The sequence below is a fragment of the Schistocerca serialis genome, chromosome 3 (genome assembly GCF_023864345.2).
Source record: "Schistocerca serialis cubense isolate TAMUIC-IGC-003099 chromosome 3, iqSchSeri2.2, whole genome shotgun sequence".
Lineage (NCBI taxonomy): Eukaryota > Metazoa > Arthropoda > Insecta > Orthoptera > Acrididae > Schistocerca > Schistocerca serialis.
Window position 1 is genome coordinate 513,941,847 of NC_064640.1, and position 26,389 is coordinate 513,968,235.

The 26,389-nt window shown below is 38.8% G+C and overlaps 1 protein-coding gene across 1 annotated transcript in view; it reads right to left on the reverse strand.

Moving 5' to 3' along the window:
- Positions 1 to 4,451: 4,451 nt before the first annotated feature.
- Positions 4,452 to 26,389, reverse strand: part of LOC126470393 (uncharacterized) — a 75,289-nt gene continuing 53,351 nt past the window's right edge. Inside the window, exons 3-5 of the mRNA XM_050098236.1 lie at positions 25,508 to 25,715; positions 19,846 to 19,968; positions 4,452 to 4,544 (exon numbers count right to left, since the gene is read on the reverse strand). Coding sequence (XP_049954193.1) covers positions 4,519 to 4,544; positions 19,846 to 19,968; positions 25,508 to 25,715 — 357 coding nt within the window. The 3' untranslated portion in view covers positions 4,452 to 4,518. The remainder of the gene's footprint in view (positions 4,545 to 19,845; positions 19,969 to 25,507; positions 25,716 to 26,389) is intronic.

The window sequence follows — 26,389 nt, forward strand, 5'->3', positions numbered from 1 at the left end:
TACGCGCTGTTCACATCCAACTGCCCAACACTACAATAGCAAATATTCCAACAATGCAAAACAGCCACAGACTTCACACAGCACAGTCAGTGATTTTCACATAGAGCACCACATGGTGTTACCAACATAAAAACCTAAACAGCCTACTTACAAGTTTACAAACCACTTGTCAACCTCTGTTCACTAATCTGGGTATTTTGACATTGGTCTCTCAATATATATATTCCTTGCTGTCATTTCGTGTTAACGGTATTAGCTTATTACCAAGAATAAGCAGCTTCACTCAGTTAATACTCAGCAAAAATCAAACCTGCATTTGGATCGCACTTCCTTAACTCTTGTGCATAAAGGTATGCACACGCTTTCAAATTGAAACTGAAGAGTTTCCTCATGGGTCACTCCTTCTATTCTGTACAGGAGTCCCTTGAAAAATAAAGCTGATTCTTGTTGTATTGTTGATTGCATTTACTTAAACTTATGGCTTGACATTTTTCAGATTCATAAACATTTTATTTTTATCTGTTATTACTTTTATGTTGTAATTTAGTGTACTGACACATTCCATGACCTTGATGATTTGCTCCTCAATTTGGTCATATGGAACTTCTGACGTGTAAATAAATAAGTAAATTAAAATGTTAGGGCTTTTTGGAACAGCAGGTGAAATGTATGAGGTCTGTTAGAAAAGTATCTGATCTTTGGACGAGGGGGAAAAACTGGCTTATCTGGAGCACTGGACACCTAATCACCCTCAAAATAGTTCTTTGAGACACCACGCATTTCTCCCAGTGCTTCCGCCATTGTTAGAAGCATTCCAAAAAAGCCTCTTTCAGAATGGGGTTTAGCTTATCTGTCATTGCTGTCTCAATGTCCTCTATTTTCTCAAATCTGCTTCCTTTCAATGACCTCTCAAGTTTGGGGAACAGTCAGAAGTCATAGGGGGCCATATCAGGAGAGTAAGGAGCCTGTTGAAGCACAGGAATCTGGTTTTTCACAAAAACATTGGAATCAAGGAATACGCTGGAGCATTGTGATCAAAGCATCAGCTTCCTGTTGATCACATGTCCAATCTTTTGCACTACACAGCATCACATAGGCAATGGTGGACATCCCTGTACCAATATTTTGCAATTATATGATCCTATGCTGTGTACTTGTGGTGTACAACACTTCAGGAGTCAAAGAAAGCAGTCGGCATCACTTTGACATTGGTGATGAGGAATGCTTCCACTGTGATGACATTAATTTGGTTTCTGGGTCGTATCCATACACCTGGGACTCGTCATTAGTGATTATGTTGTTCACGAAGTTGAAGTCACTATTTGTGGAGTGCAGCATGTCCTGTGACACACCAACACAAAGTTCCTTTTGCTCCACCGTCAACAGCTTCGACACAAATTTTGCCAACTCTCTCTTCATGGCCAAATCTTCAGTCACCATGGAATGTGGTGAAAAAGTGCTCATTCCCACCTATTCCACAGTTTCTCTGACAGTCATATGATATTTTTGCATCACTGAAGCATTCAATTGGGCAATGATGGTCATTTTGGCATGTTGATGGATGGCCGGAGTGTGGCTTGCTCTCCACTAATGTGTAACTGTCCTTAAATCATTGTACCAATCCTTAATCTTTGTGATTCCCATAGCACTGACACCAAAAGCCATCTGAATCTTCCGAATGGTTTCCACCGGGCTATCACCCAGTTACTGGCAAAATTTGATGCAGTGGTGCTGCTCCAGTTGTTCCATCATTTCCCTTGCAATGAGAAAGCAATGTGAGCACTACAAACTATTTCACTCAGCTGCTGCTTGGCAGCAACTGACGCTATAGATAGGCAGGAAAAGATTCATGCAAGCACACAAAGGTTCAAAGTTGGCTCATGCAAGTGCACTAGATTCAAATCCATCAGTTGTTTGAGGGAAAAAAGGGTGTTTTTCTAACTGACCTTGTAGGAGGCATCATTCTAGTAACTTGGTAGCTATATGGGAAGTAATTTTTGATTGGCATCTTCAGGTTTTTATGATGTACCTGACAAAACTTGTGGACCCTCTTTCTCACTAAACTGAAGATACTGTCAAGGTTAGAGGTGGTATTACTCAACATTAGTGTGCTGTCTATTGGTGTGAATAATTTGTTGTCTGGCGTTCTTAATCTCACTTGTCTTTTCAAATTTCACACCAGTATACATGGTGATTCCATAAATGATGTTACAGATTTCAGGAATGATGCAGAAGGGTAAATGTATCAATCTTTAGTAAAGGACCCTGGTCTTGAAACAACTGAGTCGAAAAATATAGGCAAAATTTATTCTGATAATTCTGACAGCAAACCTCTCAAATGTTGGCTCTTTGCTTTCCATATTTTGAGAGGTGGTAATATGGACTGAAATAGAAAAAAATGGCCAGTAAACATGGACCCCAAAGTGCAGACCTTAAGAGATATGAGCAGCTGTTCATCTTTGCTGCTGTGAAACACATCTCTTCTACTCAACAAGTGCTCTTAGCTCGTGAGGTATACATTTTAGAACCCACGTTTACTGTACATTTTTTTCTTGCTTCGGTCTATACTACCTCTTCCAAAAAGATGGAAAGCAAAGAGCATGCAGGAGAAGAAGTCCACTGTCAGAGGTATCAGACAGATTTCGCTTCTAACTTTCAACTGTCTTTTCCGACCAGTGTACCATATGTCAAACTGATACATTTACCCTCCTCCATCATCCATGAATGTTTATAACATCATCACAAGGGACTCTATATTTTCCATGGAGTACCTCTTTCCATCTTACAGAATAGGATTTTCAGTGTCAGCTTTTACATTAATATAAGAAATTCTGTTGTTTTGCAGAACAGAAAAATAGAGAATAAGAGTAGGCTAAAAGTGATACCAAAATATAATGTAAAATATGAATTTTTTAATTTTTATTGTCTTGATAATTACATTTCTAAATTTCACAAAGTATAAAACAAAATATCATTAATGAAATTACAAAACTAGAAACTAATATCAGAAAAATGAATTTGCAAATTCGTGATCACAGCATGACACACAGAAAAAATAATCACGTTATTAGTACAAAACTGTTGGCAGCAACAGCCCTTACATCAAGGAGCATTGTTTTACAATTTTCTGTCAAATGAATTTTAACCAATCAAAAGAGCAAATTGTAAAAAAGTAGCAAATATGGTGGTTTGCAGAGCGAATCAATCAATCAATGTCCTTATAAGGTGAAAATAACACTAATTTCAATTTCAGTCATCATATTAACACGGGGCTCTGTTCAACCACATATAATATTTTTACTGCATGCACATAATGTGTATGTCTGCATACTGGTACGTCTCACTTACTCAATAATATATTAAAAAGTGTAAATAATAAGCAAATAACATATTGTCTTTGAAAGCTAAATAAAATTTTTGAACAAAAAACTATAATACTAGGTCAAAGCTACTCTTTCATCACAATTTTTTTCCAACTATTTTGGTCATTTGTGTTTCTTGTGGAAAGACGTCCCAAAAGTGAAACTGAATGTATTAAATAATTTATTTTGATAGTGCTTTCAATGAAAAAAGGTCACCATGTATTTTTTCACTGAGCCATATCTCTACCTCATGTCATGTCCAGGCAATTTTTAGTTTTTGTCACCAAAAAACATGTGTGAAGTGCCCCAACATGCCTGAAAACATCACCCCTCCATCTCACACTTCGTCCACTTCTGGCCAGATGTGTTGGTTTTCTTGTAGGTTACTTCATGATGCTCCACAGCAACAACAGAGTCACTTCACTTCAGCATTGTTACTGGCATGTGTGTGTAGGCCATTCATGAAGAGTGGCACATTCTGAGTCATCAAACTTTTCATGTATAAGGTAAGTTGAATGTAATTGTTAATATCATTGATTATTTCAATGTCAGTGTTCATACAGTGTCTTTACGTTACATCGCAATGTCCTTCACACATTTGCGCATGTCTGAAAGAGCATACACTTCTTTCATTATAACAGCTGTTGTAACTGTTACAAAATATCATATGTTACAGTGTACAAGGAAAAAATGGACATTTCTGCTATAAAGAAAGTTCATACTGAATCCCTTTTCTCAATGAAAAGTATTCCTGCATTACATAAGCCCATTTATGATTCTATAATTATGTGATAACCTCTCACATTCAATGAGAACAGAACTACATGTCCATGTTACTTTTGTGTAGACTGTGATGGAATTTACTGGCATTTTTCAGTTGTGTCATTGTTCTTTACAAGGTGCGATATGTCTTTGGTTAACATATTTCCACTGATTACATTAAGAACATCACTTTCACAAAACTTTATCAACAACATAAATCATACTCCTCATGGCTGCCTTTTCATCCTAGGCATACACATAATTATATCTCAAGTATCTTATAACTAAGGAAAATCACAGTTTTTACTTCAGGTACATTTTGTTCATTCAGGTCATCTAGTTGAAAGTGATAAATTTAAAAATGAAGATACTTCATCGGTAAGTTGCCATTTACTTAATTCTTGCTTCCCAAATTTGAATCTGAAACAAAGGAAAGTTTCTATGTAGAATTTTGAAACTGTAGAGGTAACATGTAGCAAAACTGGTTAAACAATAAGGTATCTCTAGTACTGCTGTATACTGAATATGACAACTATAATGCCAAAGTAAAGGTTGAGAGAACATCCAACATCAGATATCCCTGAAGGATGCTTAACAAATATTGAAATAAATCAACATCAAATACAGAAAGAGCATGAATAGAAATGCATAATGAACTGAAAAAAATTGAATTATGGAGTCTGTCACACAAGAAAGAACAACAATTCAAAGTAGATATACATTTTCTATTATGGACTAGTTTAGACCCTGTGAGAGCATCCAAAAAAGTTTGACAAGGTTCTGTTGAACAATCTACTTGAAAGACAGATCACTGAGAGACCTACTCCATAAACTTCAGGAAGAGACTTTGCAAGACTTGGAAAAGACTGTGGCATTTCCTCCCACATATGAAGGTATTTTGATAAGTCTCATGAAAAACAGAGAAAAAATGTGTGTTTCATAAACAACTCTCCTTACTTTTTGACATAGTCTTCTTTGAGGGATATATACTTGGATCAGTGATCTCCCGCTTTTTCATTCCAATGGAAATTTAGGTTCTGTCAAACTTTGTGAAATACTCATTGACTGCAACCATCAAATCCTTATTTGAAGAGTATTTCTTCCCAGCAAGCCAAAGTTTCAAATCAGGGAACAGGAAAAAGCACTTGGGGCTCTGGTAATAGCATGGATGACCAACTAATTCAGAGCCCAATTCATGCACTTTTGCCACTGTTATTGCTGATGTGTGGAATGGTAAATTATCCTGGTAAAAGAGCACTATTTTGTGTGACAACCTTGACCTTTCTTCTAAGCAAGGCAAGTCTCAAATGATCCAACAATGAAGCATAATAGAGTCTAGTTATGGTATAATAAGGTCTAGTTATGGTTCTGCCCCTTTCCAAGTAATCTATGAGGATTATTCTTTGGGAATATCAAAAAACAGTGGCCATCATTTACCTACTGACAAAATATTCCTTTCCTTCCTCAGTCCACTTTCACCAGCCTTTGCCCATTATTCTGACTGCCATTTTGACTCTGATGTGTAATGATGGCTACAGTTTTCATCAACAGTCACAAATTGGTGCAGAAAGTCTTGCAGATATTGATTAAACATTGCCAGACAATGTGCTGGAATGTTTTGCCAATGCACTCTTGGGTGAATGTGAGCAATTACAGCACCTACCTTGCACGTAGCTTCTTTGTAGCCAATTCTCCTTGCAGGATATTATGCACTCCTCAGCTGTCTACAGTCTGAGTAATCTCAGGAATTTTTATTTGGTTGTCTTGCATTACCATGTCTAGGATTTTGTCTATGGTTCCCTATGTGGTGACCTCAATTGGAAGACAGAGCACACTTCATCTATTGTGCTTGTCTGACCTTGTTTCAATGCATTAATCCAAAGGTAAATAGTCTTCAATGATGTTGCAGAGTCCAGATGGACTTCATCTAATTCTGTTTTGATTTCTGTGGCTGTTCAGCTCTTGAAATGATGAATGTATAATAACAGTACAAAACTCGGTTTCCTTTACTGTGAGTCGCAGTCGGCACACTGACCAATTCAGATGTCAATCCTTGGAATTGTAGCCACTACGTAGCTCCATACTATTAATGATAGACTTGATCGTATTATTAATGTTCAACTTTATTGGGAAACCATGAGCCAGACATTAACATAGATCATCAAAGACAAAAACAAACACAAAGCAAAGAGTAAATGATTATGTGCACACTACAGTCTTTGCTGCTGCCCCTGTGCTGTGCACACGCAACTATTCATCTGCGTGCTCCCACACGGCCCCCTCCCTTGAAGAGGGGAGCTCCAGGAATGTGTGGAAATTTGTACTGGACCCTTCGCCTGGCTCTTGCGCGAATTTCCAGCTGTACTTCCTCTATCGTCGTGTCCTCTCGTGGCTTCATCCGGCTTGCTGTCCTACCATCTGTTGCACCCTCCAGGCGCCCCTCATCTTGCTGTAGGCCCACCTCCTCTTCTTGTCTTACATCTTCTAGCAGTAAGTGAGCCAGCTTCACCCAGTCTATTGACACAGTAACACTCTTATCACGAACTAGGATAGTCATGGCCTGGTCCATATGGTGTAGTACTTTATAAGGTCCCATATATGGTGGCTGCAATGGAGTTCTGACTGCGTCGGTTAGCAACATTACATGCGAGCAGTTGCTCAATTCTTGATGTATGAACGATGGCCTAATGCCATGCTGTCATTGGTTGTGGCCTAAGCTGAGCCCATTGAGCCCTTACTTTCATTAACAAGTATGGTAGTGGTTTGTGATCTGTAAACAATGTAAATGGTCTGGCTTCCACATGAGGCCAGGAATACCTTATGGCTTTGTAAGCAGCCAGCAGCTCTCTATCATATGCACTCCAATTCTGCTGTGGGTCTGTGAGTTTCTTGGAGAAGAATCCTAAAGGCTGCCAGTGACCAGCAGTCCACTGATGCAATGCTGCCCCAATCGCCACCTGACTTGCATCAAAAACAATAGCTAGCTTTGCATTTTTCTCTGGGTGAGCTAGTAAAACCGCTTGCTTTAGGCTTTCCTTGATCCTCTTGAATGCGCGCTGCTTGCTTGATGTCCATTGTAGCTTCTGATTTTTCCTGGTTTTTGTGCCCGCCAAAGCCTCCATGAGTGGTGCTTGTAAAGCCACAGCTCCTGCCAGATGTCTGTGGTAAAAATTTAAAACACCTAGGAACTGTTGCAAATCTAATAGGCAAGGCATCTGCTGTATAACCTCGACCCTCTCCTCCAAAGGACGGATGCCAGCTGCTGAGACTGTGTGACCTAGGTCACCACTACACCATAAGTACATAGCATCTTGAAAACTGTCCGGAGGTGCTCTTCGTGGAGGGCTGCTGTCGCTGAGAACACCAGTATACCGTCTAAATAGGTGACAGCAACATCTAGCCCTTGCAGCACCTCATCGATGAAATGTTGCATGTCTGTGCAGCGTTTTTTAAACCAAATGGCATGCATAAAAACTCGAAAAGACCAAAAGGTTTAGTGACTGCTGTCTTTGGTATGTCACTGTCAGCCACCAGTATTTGGTGGTATGCTTTTTTACAGTTGACTACACTGAAAGATTCAGCTCCAGCCAATTTATTTGTAAAGTCACAAATGTTGGGAACCAGATACCGATCAGGTATCATATGAGCATTCAACAACCTATAATCACCACAAGGTCTCCAACTTCCATCTTTCTTCTGCGCTAAATGTAAAGGCAAGGCCCATCACTATCAGATCTTTGTATCATTCCCATTTCCAACATCTCTTCGAACTCAGCTTTTGTGTCTGCAAAACTGTCTGGGGCCAACCTTCTTGGTCTGGGGGAGACCGGAGGCCCAGGCACGGTGTTTGTGGTGAACTGTATGATGGGCCACCATGGATATCGGCTGCGCTGACAGTTCTCTAAGTCAGCATACTTCTGTCACTCCAACTGAACCGTGTACCTTCTCTGTTATTATTCCTATATGACCCTGCACCACCTCTAAGCTGCAATAATTGAATGTCCACCACAATACTGAATGCATATAGAAAATCTGCTCCTAATATGCACTCTGCCACATCTGCAATGACAAAAGTTGAATGACAACTAATACTGGGTCCTAAATTCATTTCTTTGACACAACTGTCATACGTCATTATGGGCTGTTTATTTGCAGCCTTGAGGCAAAACGATGTGCTGTCACTGAGGGAAGTACATTTCCCCTTTGGCCACGTGCTGACATCACACCCCGTGTCTATCAAATAATAACACGAAGCCGTCACATCCCGAACATAAAGTCGCCGAGATACCATTAATAAGGAAACATCTCTACTTATAGTCTCCATGTTATTTACGCGGCAAGCGTGACTGCACAGTAGAATGCACTTTGAGGTTCGCTCCCCAAATCGTCGATGATACCAACACTACTACTCCTTCCCGGCCTCTCCACTGTCCTTATGTGTTGACAGGACCTCCGAACCGGTAGCTCTCAACGCCTCCATCTGCCTATGCAGCCCGTCTAGCTGCTCCTTGAGTTTTGGAAGTTGTGTGCCAGTAACAGCGCGCCACTGCTTATTAATCACTGCCGCTTCGTATTCTTTCATCATCGCCTCCACCTTTGCTATACTGAGAGAATTTGTTGGTACACCCAACACATGAACCCTGTCAGAGAGTTGGAGTAGTGCTACGATATCGTATCCATCATTCACTGCCACAGCTGCTATTACTGCAGACGAGAGCTGTGCTGCCCAAACAGAATGAAGTGTAGTGTTAAAAAATTCATTTTCCATCACGATTCCAGGCAAATGCCTCCAATATTCAGAAGGAATTTTGTCACCTCTACGTTCACCTCACAACATCTGGCAGATTCTTTGATCTAGCAGTTTAGTAAGCCAGTTTATTAAAAAGCCCTTCTATGTTGTATATTGCTTCGTTTCTGGTGGCTGCTCAATTATATCTTCAACCAATATCACTGCCCTGGCATCCAGACTGTTTGCCACTATCATGAACTTTTTCCGGTCATCAGTTACCCGATTAGGCATGAATGCCAGTTCTAACGGGGAGAACCAAAGTTTCAGTTTAACGCCAGGAACGGCAGCGGACGTACTTTCATGCATTCTCCCAGCAAATCTTCCTCTTGTATATGTGTTCCAGCCGCATATTTAGTTCTAGTAATCACTGTCCTGCTCCACTGAATCCATTCCGTGGTGTCGAACATCGTTCCATAATTCCCGAACCTGACCACGCAGCGTACCCTGCCGGTGTACTGATCATGCTGTAGAGCTTCTGCTGTTTGGTGTATGTTGTAGTGTACCTTCGTTGTCATTCTCCTCTGCCTCTTGCCGTATGTGTTCTTTGACTTTGGGGTCACCACTTTGTAGTCACTATGTAGCTCCATTCTATTAATGATAGACTTGTTCGTATTCTTAATGTTCAACTTTATTGTGAAGCCATGAGCCAGACATTAACATAGAACATCTAAGACAAAAACAAACACAAAGCAAAGAGTAAATGATTATGTGCACACTAGAGTCTTTGCTGTTGCCCCTGTACTGTGCACACGCAACTATTTGTCTGCATGCTCCCACAGAATAATCAAGCTTACCAGCCCTAGAAGCATAATGCATATGTCTCATTCTTTCATAAAATTTTCCAGACTTGTACATCTTTCAAAATGACCATGGGGGTTAATTTTGAGAAAATTTCAGATTGATATGGAGGCATTCCTAGAGTTATTCTTCCAGACTGAGTTGCAGTTGTTTGGAGATACTTAGATCCATTCTAGTGACAGTCTTCTTGTTGGGGCTCATGAGCTGCTACTTGTTACTGTATGTGAACATTGTTAATGATTTGACCGATGTGGGCTAGTTAATTCATCATGCTCTGCCACTCCCCAGATGCTGTAGATGCATTTAAGCACATCCTCCGGGTTTTCCTTAAATGCTTTAGATGTTTTAAGCATCCTATTTTCTCCTTTGTCAACTGCAGGTGAGAGGTGAGTTAAAGCACACTGAGCCACAGGTAACTGTATGCTCTAATCATGTAGACATGCAGAGCTGAATTCATGCACTGTTCTTGCAGAAATTTTGAGAATTCCAGCTGCATAGTTTGAGTGAGCATCTATGTTTGCTGTCATGCAGTCTCTCATTGTACATTTTGACTTTGCTTTGCCTGTTTTTGTCGGTATTAATATTGGTTCTATGAGAAAAATATGATACCCTCATTTTCTTAAATGGAAATAATGATAAAACCAATTAAATTAATTTCACTAACAAATGAATATAATGCATTATTGCATCCAATTTTCTATTAAATATGGAACAGACAAGAGCATGGACTTCTCTGACACAAAATTAGCAAATGATTACGGTGTTGACAAATTTGACACATTCTGTAAGAGAGCCCCAAGTGACTGTGTAAATACATAATTCATCATGAAAGAGTTCCCATTACTATAGAAAACATGAGGGCAGAAACAATTAACAATGAAACTGCAAATAATGGCTACAATTCTAATATAGTCAATAAGATATACAGAAAGGAAATTAGTATAAAATTTCTTACCAAAAATGATGAAAAAACATTGGCCAAAGTAAAAAGAGAGAAGAAAGAAAAATTTATAATACTGCCATATATGGAAAACATTTCTCAAAAAGTAAGTAACATATTCCATAATACTAATGATAAAATTAGCATTTTCACAGAGAGTAAGCTAGTAATGAACATAGTACGCACAACAGATAAAGATAAAAAATATGACCAATCACAAATACATAAAAATAAATTCTGTGACTGTGACATGCTCTACATATGATGAACAGGACCAAAATTCACTAGAAGGTGCAATGAATATATCAAAAATTAAAACATGGTTTTGCCTTTTAATACGTATCTTAAAAAAAATTGATACTCTACAGCAGATGCAAGAACTAATCTGTCCAATGTTCATTGAGCCAAGAAAAGAAAATACATGAACAACTTAGAGGAAACTGAAATCTATATTATGAATGATAACCAGAACTTTGATATAAAAATATATATTGAGAACTTTCACAGATCTGTTATCAGGACAGATAAATCAGAACAAAAGACATTTCTATAATTTACAATATGAAATGATTAACATGGAAGATAAAAATTAAATAACAAACCATACAATCATAGTTACTCACTGAGAACCCCAGAAGCTAAGATGCCTGAGTCAGAGCCTGGCAGACTGCCCAGCCAGGGGAAAATGCTGACCAGGTTGAGGGGAATGTGGAAGCAGTTCAGACGTGCAGGACAGCTTAGAGCCTAAGTCAATAAACAAAGCACAGTAACATCACACCACAAGAAATATGCAGCCATATGGTGACCAAGTGGTGTGTTGCAAGAAGGCCTAGATACAACAAAACAGTAACTATTCAGACCGTGACGTAGCAGAAAAGAGTGTCTGAAAGACGAAATTATGAAAGCCTGAAGCCACCAGGAAGGATGTTCAAATGGGAACATTAGTACACATGATGTCATTGCTAGCCCCACCACAGTAGAGTGCACAGGATGTGCCAGCATAAATACCATGCCTTTCTCAATCAATGAGCTCAGTTCCAGTTATCCTGTGGAGGTGGAAGTGTATGTCAGTGGATTGAGGGCACTAAATGGCTGTAATGTAATGGCTATTATACAAGCCAACCCCTATGCAGCAGTACTGTCAGGCAGATGTGGGCATGACAGTGCTGATGGGGTTCACACACCAATGGCCCAGCTGAGCTGCCAGTACTCTGGGAAGATGATTTTGAATTTATGAACGATAAATGTGTCACTGTGAATAATGTTTTATTGGTGCCCTTGAGCATAAGCAGATCTTCTTCTCTGCACCCTGCTTGGCACAATCCTGAAGACTATAGGGGTCTTGGACCAGACCTTTACATCTGATGCTAGCAAGTGGCTACCCCTAGAAGAGGCATCTATGCCTGGTGCCACAACCACATATCAATAGCAGCAGCAGCCCATATTGTTTGTGCAGCTCTGCTATAATGTCAATGGCCGTGTATTGCAGTTCACTACATTGCAGTGTGGTGAATGACTGATATTTGTAGGCCTTCATCTTGTATTTTGTATTCATCATTTTGACCCATGAGGACCTCAATAGTATGTTAAACATTTACATGATTAGGCCTCCAGAAATTGTGGACTTACTTTCGTTTTGTGGAAATAATAGGGAGATTTACCTGCAGCCATTGGTATATCAATATTGTGATCTATCCAGGCATGACTTGCCATGCATTCAGGCTATGTGAGCTACATGTAGAGCATGTAGAAGGTTTGGTTATGAAGCACAGCAGTGCACAACGTCCTACTGGGCTGTGATACAGTGCAAAGATTAAGTGCAGTGTTGTTCCTATTTGTGTACTGGGACACTACTTCCTTGTTTTTCTTGTATAATGACAGATAGAGCTTACACAAGTGCCAGATGTATGGACAGTGACTTCGGAAAAAAAAAAAACCATCATGGAAACTCAGAAGGGCAAATAGCTGTGTTGTTGGAGACTGCAGCCAACGATAAGTAGGACATTGAGGCATTGTGAAGGAGAGTACATGGATTGGAAATTGCTGGTGGGCAGGTACATTCTGATCAGGTATACCAAAACAATCTCGAGTGTACCCGTCCCTTCTACGCTTTATAGCGCCATTTATGGGAAAAGAACTGAGGATGTTGTTGTTGTTGTTGTTGTGGTCTTCAGTCCTGATACTGGTTTGATGCAGCTCTCCATGCTACTCTATCCTGTGCAAGCTTCTTCATCTCCCAGTACCTACTGCAACCTACATCCTTCTGAATCTGCTTAGTGTATTCATCTCTTGGTCTCCCTCTACAATTTTTACCCTCCACGCTGCCCTTCAATACTAAATTGGTGATCCCTTGATGCCTCAGAACATGTCCTACCAACCGATCCCTTCTTCTAGTCAAGTTGTGCCACAAACTTCTCTTCTCCCCAATCCTATTCAATACCTCCTCATTAGTTATATGATCTACCCATATAATCTTCAGCATTCTTCTGTAGCACCACATTTCGAAAGATTCTATTGTATTCTTGTCCAAACTAGTTATTGTCCATTTTTCACTTCCATACATGGTTACACTCCATACAAATACTTTCAGAAACGACTTCCTGACACTTAAATCTATACTAGATGTTAACAAATTTCTCTTCTTCAGAAATGCTTTCGTTGCCATTGCCAGTCTACATTTTATATCTTCTCTACTTTGAACATCATCAGTTATTTTGCTCCCCAAATAGCAAAACTGCTTTACTACTTTAAGTGTCTCATTTCCTAATCTAATTCCCTCAGCATCACCCGACTTAATTCGACTACATTCCATTATCCTCGTTTTGCTTTTGTTGATGTTCATCTTAATCCTCCTTTCAGGACACTATCCATTCTGTTCAACTGCTCTTCTAAGTCCTTTGCTGTCTCTGTCAGAATTACAATGTCATTGGCAAACCTCAAATTTTTTATTTCTTCTCCATGGATTTTAATACCTACTCCGAATTTTTCTTTTGTTTCCTTCAATGCTTGCTCAATATACAGATTGAATAACATCGGGGGAGGCTACAGCCCTGTCTCACTCCCTTCCCAACCATTGCTTCCCTTTCATGTCCACCACTCTTATAACTGCCATCTGGTTTCTGTACAAATTGTAAATAGCCTTTCACTCCCTGTATTTTACCCCTACCACCTTCAGTATTTGAAAGAGAGTATTCCAGTCAACATTGTCAAAAGCTTTCTCTAAGTCTAAAAATGCTAGAAACATAGGTTTGCCTTTCCTTAATCTAGCTTCTAAGATAATTCGTAGGGTCAGTATTGCTTCATGTGTTCCTATATTTCTACGGAATCCAAACTGATTTTCCTCAAGGTCAGCTTCTACCAGTTTTTCCATTTGTCTGTAAAGAATTCGCATTAGTATTTTGCATTCGTGACTTATTAAACTGATTTCTTTGGGATTGGAATTATTATATTCTTCATGAAGTCTGAGGGTATTTCGCCTGTCTCATACATCTTGTTCAACAAATGGTAGAGTTTTGTCAGGACTGGCTCTCCCAAGGCCGTCAGTAGTTCTAATGGAATGTTGTCTACTCCCGGGGCCTTGTTTCGACTCAGGTCTCTCAGTGCTCTGTCAAACTCTTCATGCAGTATCGTATCTCCCATTTCATCTTCATCTACATCCTCTTCCATTTCCATAATATTGTCCTCAAGTACATCACCCTTGTGTAGACCCTCAATATATTCCTTCCACCTTTCTGCTTTCCCTTCTTTGCTTAGAACTGGGTTTCCACCTGAGCTCTTGATATTCATACAAGTGGTTCTCTTTTCTCCAAAGGTCTCTTTAATTTTCCTGTAGGCAGCATCTATCTTAACCCTAGTGAGATAAGCCTCTACATCCTTACGTTTGTCCTCTAGGCATCCCTGCTTAGCCATTTTGCACTTCCTGTTGATCTCATTTTTGAAACATTTGTATTCCTTTTTGCCTGCTTTATGTACTGCATTTTTATATTTTCTCCTTTCATCAATTAACTTCAATATTTCTTCTGTTACCCAAGGATTTCTACTAGCCCTCGTCTTTTTACCTATTTGATCCTCTGCTGCCTTCACTACTTCATCTCTCAAAGCTACCCATTTTTCTTCTACTGTATTTCTTTCCTCCATTCATCTCAATTGTTCCCTTATGCTCTCCCTGAAACTCTGTACAACCTCTGCTTTAGTCAGTTTATGCAGGTCCCATCTCCTTAAATTCTCACCTTTTTGCAGTTTCTTCAGTTTTAATCTACAGTTCATAACCAATAGATTGTGGTCAGAGTCCACATCTGCCCCTGGAAATGTCTTACAATTTAAAACCTGGTTCCTAAATCTCTGTCTTACAATTATATAATCTATCTGAAACCTGTCAGTATCTCCAGGCTTCTTCCATGTATACAACCTTCTTTTATGATTCTTGAACCAAGTGTTAGCTATGATTAAGTTGCGCTCTGTGCAAAATTCTACCAAGCGGCTTCCTCTGTTATTTCTTAGCCCCAATGCATATTAACCTACTACATTTCCTTCTCTCCCTTTTCCTACTACCAAATTCCAGTCACCCATGACTATTAAATTTTCGTCTCCCTTCAATATCTGAATAATTTCTTTCATTTCATCATACATTTCTTCAATTTCTTCGTCATCTGCAGAGCTAGTTGGCATATAAACTTGTACTACTGTAGTAGGCATGGGCTTCGTGTCTAGCTTGGCCACAATAATGTGTTCACTATGCTGTTTTTTAGTAGCTTACCCGCACTCCTATTTTTTTCTTTCATTATTAAACCGACTCCTGCATTACCCTTTTTTGATTTTGTATTTATAATCCTGTATTTGCCTGACCCAAAGTCTTGTCCTCCTGCCAGGGAACTTCACTAATTCCTACTATATCTACCTTTAACCTATCCATATCCCTTTTTAAATTTTCTAACCTACCTGCTCGAATAAGGTATCTGACACTCCACTCTCCGATCTGTAGAACGCCAGTTTTCTTTCTCCTGATAATGACGTCCTCCTGAGTAGTCCCTGCCCGGAGATCCAATTGGGGGACTATTTTACCTCCGGAATATTTTACCCAAGAGGACCCCATCATCATTAAACCATACAGTAAAGCTGCATGCCCTCGGGAAAAATTACGGCTGTCGTTTTCCCTTGCTTTGAGCCGTTTGCAGTACCAGCACAGCAAGGCCATTTTGGTCAGTGTTACAAAGCCAGATCAGGCAATCCAGACTGTTGCCCCTGCAACTACTGAAAACGATGTTGACCCTCTTCAGGAACCACACATTTGTCTGGCCTCTCAACAGATACCCCTCCGTTGTGGTTGCACCTATGGTACGGCTATATGTATCGCTGAGGCACACAAGCCTCCCCACCAACGACAAGGTCCATGGTTCTTGGGGGGAACTGAGGATGTATCTTCTTTTATTTATGATGTGAAGTCTGCAGCTGATTTGGGAAAATGGTGGGCTGAAACAGCCGTGAATATGGCTAAATTGTTGTTAGTAGTTGACATAAAACCATACGTTATGTACCACAAGACTGTTAGTAAGACCTCAAAATTAGAGGAGCTGGATAATGGTCTCATCCAGTACCACTACATACACAGAATAGCACAAGATTTTTTAGTGAGAAAGTCAGTGAACTGTAGTAGAAATGCAGCAATTCAGTAGTCTCTTTCTCTGAGAGAATTAGGAAGGTGAATGTGCAAACGTATCAGCTAAAATGCGATTTGGAGGCTGGCAGAATCATCCTTCATGATGTGTTTGTGATGGGTATATCTACTGATATGTCAAGGACATTCAGATGGAGAATCTAAGTGATTTATCTGCGGCCATTGTAACTGTCACACAACTAGAGGAAATCAACATTGCTACATGGAGGAGAGACCCTGGTGTTTTCTTCTCTGAGGTGAAGTATTATAGAGGTGAGCATACATACAGGCCACATCAGGAAGCAATGTTATCAGCTGGTATGTTATGAATGTGGGGAGATGGGCATTAAGGTAAGTGATTCCTGGAAGAAAGCATATGGCAGGAATTGCCCAATAATTAGCCTCATTGATTGGATGGCATTCCCAGTAGAACACAACACTGCCAAAACATATTCAGAGAGGATTGTAAGGAACATAAATTTATTATGTTTGCTGGGGCTCATGTGCTTATAGTCAGTCTGTATCTCTTGGGCATGGCATGGGTTGTGTGGAGTGGGGGAAATGTCGTGAGGTAATTCAGAACAAAATACACAGTTTTAGCTTAAGAACTAAATGTTCTTGGGAGCATATGAAAGTGTTGACACATGTTGGGGAAGGGTTCTGCGATTCAGTTGTACTGTTAAACATCACCCAAAAATGGATCTTTTGTAATGTACAACTGAACTTGACAGGACATTGATTCCTCTAGGTAAAACAGCTGCAAGTGTTAAAATGTCACAAGGTTCACCAATCATGAAGGTGGTACTAAATAAACTGGAGACACAGGCATGAAAGACCAATTCACATGATACAATACCTCAAGATACAGGGAATTTTATTTGGTTTAGCACAGGTACACGCTTATCCAAGGGTTTATTATGAATTTTAGAGCCATAGAAAATTAACAAAGAATTGGGTGTCACACTGTTTTGAACACAAGTATAGTACACATCAATCATGTGGTTAGAGATTTTATCGACCCAGTCAGTCTAGGTAATTTTAGTATGAATGAAGTGAGGTATATCAAAGAGTTTCTTGCTTGCTAATTTGAAGGTTTTGGAGGAAGATCACATAGCTAGATCAAGTGAGGACCTTTTCTGTAAGCAAACCATCACTAGCCAGCGTTATGTGAAAGAGTAAAACACATACAAACAAACAATAGGAAAGTGACAGAAACCTTCTTCCTAAGATTAATGGAGTTATTTACCACCAACACAAGTCATGCAGCACAGGATAACAACAGGGAATAATGCTGCAGTGTGTAAGAAACTGTATAGAATTCTTAAATGTATGCAACTGATAGTGGAAGAACTTTTCGACAAACAGCTAGCAGACAGTATTATTGAATATAGTGAGAGTCATAGGAGCACCCTTTTTTTTAGCCTCAAAGAAGTTACCAAATGGCACTAAAAATACAAATTTAGCTTTGACTCTGAATATCTTAATCATCATTGATACATATCCCATACCAAACATAGCGCAACTCTGGGTCAGTAAATAATTCCCCACCATGGATTTGAAGAGCAGATATCACCAGCTGATGACAGCACTGTAATATTGGCTTAATAAAGCTTTTACTGTCCTCTGATGCCATTTCCAGCACCATCGAATCACAAATGGTTTCAAGAATCCAACTGCAGTTTTTCAAAGATTACTGGATAGGATACTTAGAGGACTGAAATGGAGAAAATTTTTGGTTCATTTTGATGACATCATAGTGTTCTGAAAATACTTGTAAGTGACATCTGGAGGAAGTGCTCAAAAGACTGACGACAGCACAGCTAACACTAAGCCTTGATAAATGTCATTTTGCAGCAATGGAGCTGAATTATATTGTGCACATGATTAGTCAGGAAGGTGTGAGAATAGGTATGTGCTTAATCTCAGCAATTCAGAACTTTCTCACCACCACAGACATCTAAACAACTGCAAACCTTTTTGGTTCCCTATAATTACTATCATAAATTTGTAAAGAACTTCACTGAAATTGGCAAACATTGGAACCATTTGTTGTACAAAGGAATAAAATTTGAATGGTCTGCCAAATGTCAAAGAGCATTTGACCACCTTGAAACAAGCACTGAAAGCTGGTCCATTTTTGATACTTCCAAACTCAGCTTCACCGCTGAATGAAACACTCATTGACTGGTTTGCAAACAAAGCTAAAGAACAGTAGGACATTAACTGGTAACTATTAGATGAACTTGTAAATATATGGAAAATTTGTATTAGCAAGAAAGAAACAGCTTTAATAAAATTGAATATGATGAACTTCATGTCTTGGACATAGAATATAATGCTTTAAAAGGAGGAGGTAATCCAAGAAATCATGTAAGTCAGCAGTATAGGTAGGGAAGCATAATTAAAATGAATAATATATAAATAGTAATGTAAAATGTGGATAATGAGGTTGTTACACAAATATTCCATCCTAAAAAATTCAAGGCATGTTACTGAAGGAAAGACAAGATTTTGTTCCCCAGAATAGTATCACAGGAAAACACTAAAAGTTTGTTAAAGTTCTTCACTGGCAACACCAGAAGCCTGATCTGGCAGACTGCCAGCTAGGAGAAAATACAAAGGTTGAGGTGAATGTGAAACTGACTGCAAAAAATGAGGCCAGCAGAGTACCCAAGTCCATGAATGAAGCATAATCCCATCATGGAACAGAAACCTGCCATCATATTGGTGAAAAGCAGTGTGTCACAAGAATGCCCACATACACAATATTAAGTATTCAGCAACAGAAAAAAAACATGAAAAATGAAGTTACAAAAATATAAACCAACCAGGAGAGCCAACCAAACTGTAAAACTAGTACACATGATGTCATTGGTATTCCCACTGCAGCAGAGCACATGATAAAGTGTCTGATGAATGCTACACCTTTTTTAATCAATAACCAAAGTTGCACCTGTTCTATGGAGGGGTGAAGCTACATCAGTTGACCTCTGTGTATCTAAACATCTCCTGTTCTCCCCTAGGTTCATGTCTTCAACATCAACAAGAGCATTTAATAGATCAGCTTGCAGATCTGTTGTCCATTATTATATAGTATTAACCACGGTGGCTGACACTGGGGCAGGGGCACCAATCAGCTGTGGCATAATGGCTTTCACATGAGATATCCACTATGCAGCAGTACCATCAGACAGACACGTGGCTGCCTCTGCTCACAAGGTCCGCAAACTACTGGCCTGACAGAGCTGTCACCTCTCTGGGAAAATAATTCTGTATTTCTGGACAACTGTGACTAATGTTTTCTTGGCACTGTCAAGTGTAAGCAGATCCTTATCACTGCACCCTGCTCAGCACATTCCACATGACTATAAGGATCTTGAACCAGACCACTATTGTACATATATTTACTTCCACTAGAGAATGAGACATTTCTTGAACCTGGTAGGAGTAAAAAAAGAGGAACACCAGGTATGTTGGATTATTATTCCATACAACCTCTTATCATTCATTACTCAATAAGTTTTGAAGACTCATCACATACCTTCATTGCTGGTTAAGTGTTCCTCACTATCCAGGAATTTTCCAAATGTACTGGTCATCCACATTGTTACATCATTAACCATTGATTGATAGTATGATGCATTACTTTGACTTGATCCCACTGCTGCAACATAACAATGATGATTTGGTAATGTTAAAAATTGTATCAAGTTCCTTATGAGAGTTAATGCTATGAATACGCACACTTTAATGCATCATCCTTTAGTCTTCACTAGGTTATCAATATTCACAAATTGTAAACCAGGAAATCTAACTTTGGAGGCTATACCAGAGTACTTTCTTTTTTGCTTCATCTGTGGGCATCATTACAACTTTCTGCAGGAACTAAACAATATGTCAGACTGGTATGTGACCTGGACCCTTGGCAATTGAGTGAAACGGTATAACTGTCTCAGATATTTTGGCAAAAGTGATGAAATCTTTGTGTGTTTTTAATTATGTTAGTACAAGGCTCCTGAGTGCCGTGCCCACCCACACACACACACACACACACACACACACACACACACACACACACACACACACCAAAGAAACTGGTATAGGCACGTGTATTCAAATACAGGGATATGTAAACAGGCAGAATAAGGTGCTGCAGTTGGAAAAGCCGAAATAAGACAACAAATGTATGGCGCAGTTGTTAGATCAGTTACTGCTGCTTCAATGGCAGGTTATCAAGATTTAAGTGAGTTTGAATGTGGTGTTATAGTCAACACATGAGCAATGAGAGACAGCATTTCTGAGGCAGCAACGAAGTGGCTATTTTCCCATCCAAACATTTCAAGAGTGTACCATGAATATCAGGAATACCATAAAACAACAAATCTCCAACATTGCTGTGGCCAGAAAAAGATCCTACAAGAACAAGACCAATGATGAGTGAAGAGATTCATTCAATGTGACAGAAGTGCAACCCGTTTGTAAATTGCTGCAGATTTCAATGCTGGGTGATCAACAATTGTCACTGTGTGAAACATTCAACAGAACGTCATTGATATGGGCTTTCAGAGCTGAAGATCCACTAGTGTACCTTTGATGTCTTCATGACACAAAGTTTCATGCTTTGCCTGGGCCCTTCAATACCGATATTGGACTGTTGACAACTGGAAACATGTTGCCTGTTTGGATGAGTCTCTCAAATTGTTTCAAGCAGATGGATGTGAATGTGTATGGGTATGGAGACAACCTCATGAATTCATGGACCCTGCATGTTAGCAGGGAACTGTTCAAGCTGATGGACTCTCAGTAATGGTTTGGGGCATGTGCAGTAGAAGTGATATGGGACCCCGGATATGTCAAGACATGACTTTGACAGGTGACATTAGTAAGCATCCTGTCTAATCACCTGCATCCATTCATGCCCATTGTGCATTCTGATGGACTTGGACAATTCCAGCAGGATACTGTGACACTCCACATGTCCAGATTTGCTACAGAGTGGCTCCAGAAACACTATTCTGAGTGTAAACCCTTCTGCTGGCCACCAAACTCTCCAGACATGAACATTATTGATCATGTCTGGGATGCCTTGCAACATGCTGTTCAGAAGAGACCTCCACTTCCTCATGCTCTTACGGATTTATGGACAGCCCTGCAGGATTCATGGTGTAAATTCCCTCCAACACTACTTCATATATTAATCAAGTCAATGCCACGTCATGTTGCAGGGCATCTGTGTCCCAGTGGGGCCTCTACAGGATATTAGGCAAGGATACCAGTTTGTACAGCTCTTCAGTGTGTGTGTGTGTGTGTGTGTGTGTGTGTGTGTGTGTGTGTGTGTGTGTGTGTGTGTGTGTGTGTGTGGCTGTGGGTGTGGGTGTGTTATATATATAACCAATGAAAACAATCAATTATTGATAAAATTATTTAAGTGGATGGATAAAAAAATCTGCTCACCAAGTGGCAGCAGAGCACATATATAAGACTGATGTGATTGGCAAACTTTTGGAGCCAGTGTCTCCTTCTTCAGGCAGAAGGGTTGAAGAGAAATGAAGAAGGGTGGAGGAAAAGGACTGGAGAGGTCTAGGTAAGTCTCCCACGACCTGTGGTTCTGGGTGATTTTCCTGAAATCTACCCCTTTTCCTAGATCTCTCCAGTCCTTTTCCTTCACCATTCTTCATTCCCCTTCAACCCTTCTGCCTGAAGAAGGAGCCACCGGCTCCAAAAGCTTGCATTGTTGGGGAGTAGATTTTTTATCTGTCTAATTAAATAATTTTATATAGGCCTATTCTATCTGTCCTGAAGTTTTGTAACTGCTGTATTGTAACATGTATATCAGTCAGGGTGGAAAATATATGAAAGGAGACTAGATAAAGGCTTAGGTACCAAAAGGTCTTTCATCAAGGATGAAAAAGATTGAAAAAATGAGTTATATCGAAATGTATGAAATAAGGTCTGAATCTAACATCTTTCAGTTTTTGACCATTATTCTTTTGCTGCTCATATACCTGCTAGAGCTGGAACCTTTCTAAAATTACTAACTTCACAAAATAAAAGTAAATACTGATCTAAGTTCAGTACAGATTAATCATGAAAAAGAGACCATACTGTTACGTCCTGTAAGGGATACTTTAATTTTTTGCTAAATCTTCTACTAATCTAAGTAAGCAAATCAGTATATTTGCCAAATGATGGATAGTTTTTGAGTTGATGCCACATCAGCATCATACATCTGTGTATCTTTAGTCAAACACTCCCTCACTTGTCCTTAAGAGGCTTAGTGGAGTATGTTCCACATCTTTCAGTCACAGCACAATCCATGATGATCAGAAAAGAATGTGATGTAAAACCAGTCTACTAAATAAATGAGACACTCATTCATCATTTATATCTGTCTTCATATTATGACTGCGCAGTCAATATTATATGCTCAAGCTGGTCAACATTATTAAATTAGATTTTTTACATGCTTAATAAAGCAGGAAAAATTGAGTTATCATAAAATGTTCATAATTCACTGCTTGATGAATTGTTGCTAAGGAAACAATAGAAATCAGCCAAAGTCAAATGAAGAGGAGCGTGACTACCTAACTCAGTAATCTCAAAGGCTCACCTAGCATGGTGGGAAGAAGGATAATGGAATAAAATCTAGGACATTTAGAGAGTTTTCATTTGCATCTGAAGAGGCATGCTGTAATAAACAGTAACAGTTGAAACATCATGGAAACAGGAAAGTAGACTTGGGCTTAATATCATATCAGTAAGACCACTGGCAGAAAAAGATATTAAAGGGAAATCATGTAATAATTATTTTCTTAGAATCAACCTGATTGTGAAAAAGATAATCAGGAGCTGATCTATACGGCAAATGTGTCATGAGACATATAATTAAGATGTTATATTGTAGCAGAAGACAGGAGGAGGAAATATCAAGATATACTACCAACACCAGACATTTAGCCCAAATTCATGTTCATGGATACTGTAATCAGAAGAGGATCTGAATGTCAGCCTACTGACACCACAAATATCATAGACCAAAATACCATGTCGAAGACAAACGTGTTAAAGAAACACAAAGCTAAATGCATTCCAGAGTTAGATGAAAATATCTATTAAAAAGGGTCACAGAAACAAAAATTTTGTTGCCTAACAAGTTATTGACCATAAAGAAGTGCAATTCTTTGTAGCATCCTACACTTAGTTACAAAATAAAAATATAATATGCATTTACTGTTGATGTAATGAAATATTAAGGCTCAAATGGCAGGTGTGAACAATGTCTTTATGAAGCAAGTAAGAGAATGATCACATATAATGGTAGTTATGCTTATGAATATTTAACAGATACAATTTGATAATCAGAATGGCGTGATGACATGAGCATGTATTATGTAATACACGCTCATCAACTGCTAATATATGTGAAGACAAAGGACATTCACAGACACATAGTACATTTTTTAACCATTTTGTGAAGCCTTCAGCTAACATTTTCTCATTTGATATATGTACATTCATATACCAAATAAAGAAAATGTTAACTGAATGCATCACAAAATCATTTTAAAAAATTCACCACAGATACAGATACTGTTGCAATGAAGATTATACATTCGCAGCTATGTTTTGTTTTGTTTTTTTATATTAACATAGGTATACTGTCTTTTGTTGTTTTTTTATCTCATAACCATTGTCATTTTTGGAAACATATATGTGCAAAATTCTGATGAATATTTTCATTTATTAGCTGCTTGTGGTACTTCATTGTTGTAACTACCAAATATCTTTTGCCTTGGTAAATGCTGTGTATTTATAAATTTGTTTTTTATTTAGTATTTATTGTTTTGTTGTCACAAACTCCATATTTTTGTGAAAATGCAATGTAATATTTATAAGCTTAGATAAATCAAATCAAGTATATCATTATTTGATCCTTATATAAAATTGAATGTACTATAATGGAGCAGTGACAACTGAGTGAGTAATGGAGAGGATTGTACTAACAGTGACAGTCTGTAGTAAACTTTAATGGTTGTAATGTATGTATGATCTAACTCGCAGGTGTGCACCTGACTTCTGGTATTTCCTTTGTGTGTTTGAGAAAGATCACCTGTGTCATCTAAATTCACTTTAAAACTCTAGAGTCTAACATTTTAAGTAAAATTTAAATATTCTTTTTGTGTTAACTGTATGACTAATCTTTCATATACTCTGTACATTTGAATGTTTAGTGCTACAAAAATTATATAACACTTTATCAATAGTTGTAATCTACATTTGTGGTTTATAAGGTTTTGGCAGTAGTATCCTCATCTAGGTAATAATCCCCTGAATTTCAATGTCATCTACATGAATAAAATATACATTTCGGAATTTTTGGAAGTTTGTGGGTGTTGTGCATAACATAGTTCATAGCACATGTTCATGTTCCTAAGTTGCAGGGGCCCATTCTGATAATTCCAGGAGCAAAGTCAGAGTTGAAAAATTTGATTTGAAAAATCAATGTATAAAACAAAATGTTTATTCATTGATGTCCTCCTGGTAGGTACTCTGAGGTAACTCACATAGAGAAATAGTATTTATTGCCAAATCAGTTGGAAGTATTACCTATAGGCTCATTTTATTTTCATTTGCTGATATGATTTGTTGCCAAAAATTTACTGATACAATACTGAAGAAAATGTAAGCTTTAGTCTGTATTCACAGTTTATTTATTTTTCCTGCTGGCTATGTTTTGATGTACAGTATCATCCTCAGGCCAACTGCTGGCATGCAGACGTCATGTTCACTTCCCAAGCAGGTGTGCCACATACCCCCATATACCTACTTGGGAAGTGAAAGTGACAACTGTTTGCCAGGCTATGGCCTGAGGAGTGTACTGTGTGCTGAAACCAGAAGCCTGAAGGCGAAATAAATAAATTCCAACTACAGACTAAAACCATTTTTTTATACAGAAGGGTATGACTCATAAGTTATGAAGCCCAGTGGTCACCTTCACAACAAAATAAAATGACAGCTGCACAGTTTTTAAGTGAAACTCCAGTTATACAATTCAGGCATTCCTGAACAGAAAAGAGTAGTCTATTACATGTGCATAAATAACCACCACAGAGATATGCAGCTGTTGTTCATTTTACAAATAATGCTTCACAGTGTTTATTAGTGATACGACTCATAATAATGTGATGAATTAATTGACATACCCGTATCTTCACCACCTGCAAATACAGGTGCAGCTACTACAGGAGCTGACACATGCTGTTCTGGTTCCTTCATCTCACATGAAACACAACTGCTTGTGTTTCCACTTTCCATTTGCAGAGTGTGGAACAATTTCCCTGTAGCTGTGTTTGAACTTCCCATTTCTAAATGGTTGTAAATTCCTTCTTGATGTTGTAATTTATCTGAGACCTGTAAAATAATTGTTTACTTAGCAAGAACTGAGACATTCTCACAAGAAAATTTCTGCAATTATAAGTCTATTAATTATTTTATTATGTTCACCAAAGTTAACAATGAGTCATTACCAAGAAGGGAAGTGTCAAAATGAGATGAGTTTGAGAAAATTTCACAAGCAATTTTGATAAATGTAAAGTGACAATACAAAATTTCTGGCCACTGGAGAAATGTCAGTACTGCCAACAGACACATACAAAACTACATGCAATATCTTAGTTTTTGGAACTAACATTCCTTCTTTGGTGAGGAGAGAAGGACTGACAGTGAAAGGGTAAAAAGGAAGGTTGGGTCACTCAGACCACACAATTTTACTGTGTGTGTGGGTGTGTGTGTGTGTGTGTGTGTGTGTGTGTGTGAGAGAGAGAGAGAGAGAGAGAGAGAGAGAGAGAGAGAGAGAGAGAGAGAGAGTGAGAGAGTGAGAGAGATGAGGTGAAATATAAAAATATTGGTATGGGAGAGCAGGCATCACGCATGGTTTCCATGCTGGGGAAGGCTGCAACAGTTGCCGATCTGAACTAACCTAGACATCAGGCTACACTACAATGCAATATGTAACCACATCCAAGCTTCCAGAGGGGGGGCGGTCAGTGTCACATTCAAGCCAAAAGTTGACGTTCTGTGCCTCC